At 32.8% G+C, this 6,713-nt stretch overlaps 1 protein-coding gene across 1 annotated transcript; it reads right to left on the bottom strand.

Moving 5' to 3' along the window:
• Positions 1-1,016: 1,016 nt before the first annotated feature.
• Positions 1,017-5,890, bottom strand: LOC127735999 (ctenidin-1-like). Its single transcript, XM_052246498.1, has 3 exons — positions 5,833-5,890; positions 1,927-2,360; positions 1,017-1,106 (listed from the first exon to the last, which is right to left on the bottom strand). The coding sequence occupies exons 2-3, from the start codon at positions 2,357-2,359 to the stop codon at positions 1,099-1,101; spliced, it is 441 nt and encodes a 146-aa protein (XP_052102458.1). The 5' UTR covers position 2,360; positions 5,833-5,890; the 3' UTR covers positions 1,017-1,098.
• Positions 5,891-6,713: the final 823 nt, after the last annotated feature.

Here is a 6,713-nt window from a genome sequence, read left to right as displayed (position 1 = left end):
ACTATGAGTTTGCTTTCAATAACTGTGAATTCAGTAAATAAAGTTGTTTATTATTTCGTGTTCGGTATTATCAATTGTACCGCGAGATATGTAAGGTTTTTTTCTGATTGGAAAATCATTTTTTTTTCATTTTATGAACGTTTTATAGGTCTACTGATCGAAATCAGTATAAACCTAATTAAACCTCGAGTGGCCGAGTGGTCTAAGTAGTCGAACTACTGTCAACACTGAGATTGTGAGTTAGAATCCCGCAAGTGGCAGGTGCACTCGACTCCAATCTTTATTAATTGGATTGTCAGTTTTCCTACCGAAGGTTGGTGGTTCTCTGCGGACACTCCGGCTTCCTCCACCAATAAAAACTGACGACTGCCAGGAAATAGCACAATAGTGCTGAAAGTTGCGGTAACCAGCAATCAATAAATCAATCAATCGATCCGATTTAAGACAGATATCGATCAGTTTGAGAGAGATTTATCAGTCTAGTCCTATCCCAGAATCATCATTAGCTGTTGTCTTATGTCATATATAAATGAGAAAATATATTTGCAGACTGCAGTTTGATGCAAGATCTCTGAATGTTTCAGTCTTATTTATTCTTAAATTTTATAAATTCAAGATTTAGAGCTTTACATGTATTGTATAGACATTTGGATATCGTTGAATACTGTATGTTTCCCTCTAAATGTCTTGATAGTCATTGTCATCGAAAGGCTGTTTCACATACCCCACATCTACTTGACGTGACGTGACGTAATTTTCATTTTGGGTACGAACAATGAAATAGCCAACAACCCGTTAGATTCGGAAACGGTGAATATTGACGGTTTGATTAGAATGATATTTTGGGACTAATGAAATGAGACGTATTCGATGGAAACAGATAAAACATGAAGCTGATAACATTTTACTCAATATAGCCTACCCTCTTCCAAACGTCAATTCACTGCCTTTTGAATCTAGGTGTGCTATAGTCTAAGAAGTTACCATACATTTGGAATAGAAAATTTCAACATGAATTGAATGCTAAGACAATATTTAATATATTAAATGTTAAAAAAAGAACATTATCCGTTGTCCGTTGTGGGAAAGAATCTGCATCTAATATCCTACAAAAAAAAGTAAATAGAAAAAATATTTTAGTAATTTTACTAGTTGTATGTTAACTTCTCAAGTCTAGGAATCAATCAGTATGTTTGATATAGACAAACTTTTTCCATTCTTTGAAAGACAGAATTTTTAACCCCGCCGCAGTTTGCGCCTGTCCCAAGTCAGGAGCCTCTGGCCTTTGTTAGTCGTGTATGTGTCTTTAATTTTAGTTCATTGATATATTTTGGAGTTTTTCCACTGAACTAGTACACTTTTTGTTTAAGGTCTGTTTTCTGCTCTTTGGTCGGATTGTTGTCTCTTTTACACTTTTCCCATTTTCATTCTTAATTTTGTTTCTTTACTTATTGGTTTTGTTTTGTCTGAATTTTGTCTCATAAACCTTTATCTATATGTCCTTTAATTCGTATTACATATAAACGCATCTTACAATGTTATAATAGTTCACTTTTAATAAGTCTGGAGTCTGTTACTACCCATGATGCCATATTTTCGTTTTGATTAGATGTATTTGTATCGGATTTCAAAAAGAAAAAAAACCTTGGCATTCCTGGAACTTCTGTTTCAAACTAGCGTAATGTGAAAATGAGCTTCGAAGACAACTTTTATTGATTCATATATTCCTTTTGAGAAAGCATGTTATCTGGTGCAGAAAAACTGGCACCGTTTATGTTATTATTCATGTTGATTCACAGTGTGAAACAATGGAGGAAAGGTAAGTGAATAACATATCCTTATATTTGTTAAAACCAAATAGACAAACCACAGCGGTGCAGCTTTTATTTATCTAAAAAAAAAAATATTCAAACAAAATTATCATACCTTTACGACTTCCGGAACCACCCCCGCGTCCATATCCACCTCCGTATCCACCACTGTAACCACTATATCCACCATATCCACCATATCCACCATAACCACCATATCCACCATAACCACCATATCCACCGCCTCCACCACTGGAACCACCATATCCACCATATCCACCATATCCACCACTGTAACCACCATATCCACCACCATATCCACCGCCTCTACCACCATAGCTACCCCACCAAGGCTGTCTTTCAACATATACATGTCCGGATCCTACGTATCTTCTACCACCTCCCCATCCACCACCCCATCCAACTCCCCATCCACCACCGCGTCCACCGCGTCCACCGCGTCCACCGCGACTCCCCCATCCACCATACCATCCGTGGGCACTGACTGCGCTACAGAGCGCAAACAGCAGACAAATTGTAATCTTCATTCTACCAAAGAGGAAATTTATTTATTAGTTATGCATATTAGTTCTGACAAAAACCTTTGCACATGGATTTCCAGGATATCAAGAAGAAACTTTATTTGACTGTATTTGAATAGAGATCGTTTTAAGGTTACGAATACGATATAGTTTTAGGTGTTTGTCGGCTTAAACCTTTAAAAAGCATGTGGAAATCAGTTGATCGTATGTATAATTATAAGCATATTAAGGTCAGTCAACAATAACTTACAACCAAATGTTCTACCGTAGAAATAGATTAGCACAACCGTATTTGTCAAATCTTTCGGAGTTTTGGGTCCTCAATGCTTCTCAAATTCGTACTTTATTTGGCCAGTATTTAAACTTTTTTGATACGATTGTCACTGATGAGTATTTTGAAGACGAAACTCGCGCCTGGCGTACAAAATTATAATTTGGTATCTTTAAGGATGTTTTTTTATAGAGATGTTCAAATCTCATAAATCGATTAAGAAGATACAAATAAAGAAGAAAACAAAAACTGATTGGATCGCATGAATACCGAAAGGAGCAAATTATACTATATTTCCTATGTACAAACATGCAAATTATAGATATGCACCACTGCATATTATTTTACATCCATTTTTTGGTTTAAAAATCCATTTTGTCAATCTCAAATGTAATGGGGCTTTCTGATACTAATCTGAGTTATAAGAGAATCTTTTTCGTTTCTACGATTTGAGGCTTGTCGTAATTAGTATGATTTGGGATCATTAAAGCTACAAATAAAGATCAATCTAGAGAGTCATTGTGTTTTTAATACTCAGAATAAAAAAGAAGATTGTCTTAGCAAACATAATTGAGAAGTTGGTTGATAATGAGGCTTGCTGACATATAGATATTTTTAAAGATTTTAATTCATACCACAGCTATCAAATAGACATCCACTTAACTAAAACCAATAATTATTATAATCATGAGTTCTTACACTGGAATTTGAAAAGCTGCGCAACGAGCAAGTACTATTTTGAGGGGAAGTAGCTATTACATGGACACACAAGGAACTAAATAACACTTCACTTATGAACAAATCTTAAAATAAATACTTTAATATGATGCATATGTTTTGTCATTGATGACAAAGTAATTTTTTTTATTTAATTTGTAGTAGAAGAGATCCGATAACCATATCCCCAAACTTTCAACTATTCAAAAAAAGGACGTTATCTGTATAGAGGAACAAAAATTAAAAGCTAGTTCTAGTTTTTTTCTTACTTTTGTACACATATTTGCATGTAATTCGCCTCATTTCAATAAAGAAACCAGTTGAGGATACTTTGTTCCCAAAAATGTATCCCCCTCTAATGAAAAGCACTTGTATTCTATCTTTAAGAATCCTCTGTTATGCTACGTCTCAGTTTCACTGTTACCTTTATATAGCATTTTATTGTACAATCTGGTGTATGAAGGCCGTGAGGTGATCTATAGTTGCTTAAATCCGTTTAAAGTGGACTCTGTTGGATAGCTGTCTCATTGGTAATCATACCACATTTCCTTATTTTATATTTAACTATATATTCTGCAGAATTGTGAGTGTTCAATAAATGTTCATATTTGTGATTATTAGAATGCAATATCCGGTCTTAAAATAACAAACACAACTTGTTGACGACAAAAGGAACACTTTAAAAAGAGATTGTTTAAGTTGAAATATAAAGATAGAAAGCAAACATTACTATCGTTTTCAGCAATATTCTACAACAAAAAGTCCATCTTTAATTTAAAATGTGTAGCTATCTGATATATAACCTATTCTGCATGATGATTATCATTTTGAGAAAACGTTTTGAAATGTATTACAAAGTAGACGGTATGGCTAGAAAAGAGTCATTATTTGGCATTTGAAATTGAAAAAATGTATAGTTCTACAACTTGTTCAAAATTATGTCGGTTCTACTGATTAAAAATACGGTTATATAATCTGAACATTTCAGCGCTATGACCCCAGGAACATGCTAAAATTAACGTATAAAATTAGTTATGTTCCAAGGCTTTACCTAAAATTTATATTGTTTATCCGCGTTAACATATATCAATGTGATATCTTGCAACAACATATTTTTGGGAATAAAACCTTGGTCTATATCTAAGATTCATGAATATATCTCAAAACGCAGATTTTGAAATTTGCAGTCCTAAAGAAAATGTCTAAGATACAATTCAAAAATATAAACACTGAAATTTGACAGACTAATGTCTTATAAATATATAGAGTATGTAACTTGAGATATTAATAGTCCTTTTTGATTTTCGCATTTAGGCTATACAAAATTTGGTACGATCTCACCCTTCCCTTTACAAAATTCCCGCGTTTTGAAATTAATTGTTCATGTATTCTGCAGACAAAAAAATAATCTGTTACATCTTTTAAACTTCATACAATGTCTGAATGGCTTATTCTTTCAAATAATATGGAATGTTTACAAAAACAATCCTTTCAAACAATATACCAAGATATGTATACTCCTTAAAAATTTTAATATCATTTTTAACGTTAGATTTAGAATTGCTATGTATCGTTCGACTGGAAAATATTAGAATATATCTTTAAAACTCATGTTTATTTTCATATGTCCATCAAAGTTATTTAAGAAATTGCAAATTTTCATGATCTGAGGACACAGATGTTTAATCTGCATAAAGAAGTTTGAAGATTGTTTTCTGAAGAAAGCAAAAGTCAAAAAAATAAATTATATCTAATCACATCGTGTGATCTGATTGAGAAAACAGTGGTTTATCTATGTTCTAATCTAAATAAATCGATTACGAAGACAAATCAAAGTAACAAATCGCATGAATCCAAATGGAGCGAGACCGTGTACGTCGTTATGGTAAGCGTTTACGACTATGCATGCATCAGCCGCATTGCATATCCACACTCAGTCTAAATGTCACAATCGGGAATAGAAAAAACAATCTGTAAAACTAAAAAACAAACTGTATATCTATTCTGGTGTCTAACGATCTACGACTGCGAAAACTTGTCGATAGCGAGTTAAGAAACAGACATATCTAAAACGTATTTTAAACTATTAACATATTGTTATGATGAATCTAAACATTTCAAAATTTGGAGGATTGGAGTAGTTAATTTATGAATGATTAATATTCCCAACGATTTTTATTAATACTGTTGTCTGGTTATTGTATTAAAAATAACAGTTCTGATCTATGTAAATGATACAACCACAAAACTAATCCTCTGTAGTTTTAGAAACATCATTAATGGTAGCCTAAATTTTTGCTCTTTAAGAGATAAAAAAAGACCTGCAAGTAATATAAATGTTTACTCTTATGCAGGCATGTGCTTATAGTTTTCCCTACACAATCGACATTGCCGACAATTACAAAAATTTTAACTGTTGTTGACAATAGCTAACATTATACAGTTAATGTAAAACTGACAGAGAAAATGAATTCGGAAAATGGAAACTTACTTGATTCTTATTTGTTCAGCTCCGATAAGATGACACAGTGTGGTGCTGAATGGTTGATTCTTAAAGCCTTATATATTGTTCGTTCGGTAAAAAAATCAAAACTTATGAGACATGTTTTGATAAACAAACGAAGATAAATAATGGATTTTTAAACCACAGATTGATAAATGAGGCTTTTGTTTGTGACAATATACAATGGATCAAAACTGATAAGGCAATTTTTTTTTTTCTAGGAAAAACAGTATGCTTTTTGCCAAACGATAAATGCTTGAAAGTCAAAGACTGATGGATATTGTAGTTTTGTAAATTTTGTTGTAAACAAATCGGCTAAAAACCAACATTTTATGCTAATAATGCGTCTTTTCAAATTCCCCAGAAGCATTTCTTTGTACTTTTTGTAACATTAAAAAAATTGAATGAATAAAAATAAACAAAATGAATCAACTAAATATAAACAGGTATGGCATAATATGATTTATTACTAATTGCCTGCTTTGAACAAGCTTTCATTAAATGGAGTACTCTTGTATTATGAATCTTTTGTCTTTATTTAGTTGTTACTTATGTTTCGTGGCAATCAAATGAGTCAAGCCATTTCCAACTGATTTTATAGTTCCTTTGTTTTGTTATTACACAACTGTTCGAGAATAAGGGGTTGTTTGAGCACTCTCAAACATGTTTAACCCTTCCATATTCTGCTTGTGGCTGGCCAGCGTCAGGCGGCTTTAATTTTAGTGGCTTGTGATGGTTCATATCTGTCATATTTGTTTTTCCTTTATTGGTTTTCCCAAGTCAGGAGCCTGTTATACAGTGGTTTTTGTTGGTTTATGTCTCTCATATTTGTTTTTCCTAATGTGTATTGTTATTAATTAGGCCGTTAG

Source organism: Mytilus californianus, unplaced genomic scaffold, assembly GCF_021869535.1.
Source record: "Mytilus californianus isolate M0D057914Y unplaced genomic scaffold, xbMytCali1.0.p SCAF_3, whole genome shotgun sequence".
NCBI lineage: Eukaryota > Metazoa > Mollusca > Bivalvia > Mytilida > Mytilidae > Mytilus > Mytilus californianus.
Note: the sequence above shows the minus strand (reverse complement) of the source record. Positions and strands in the feature narration are given on the sequence as shown.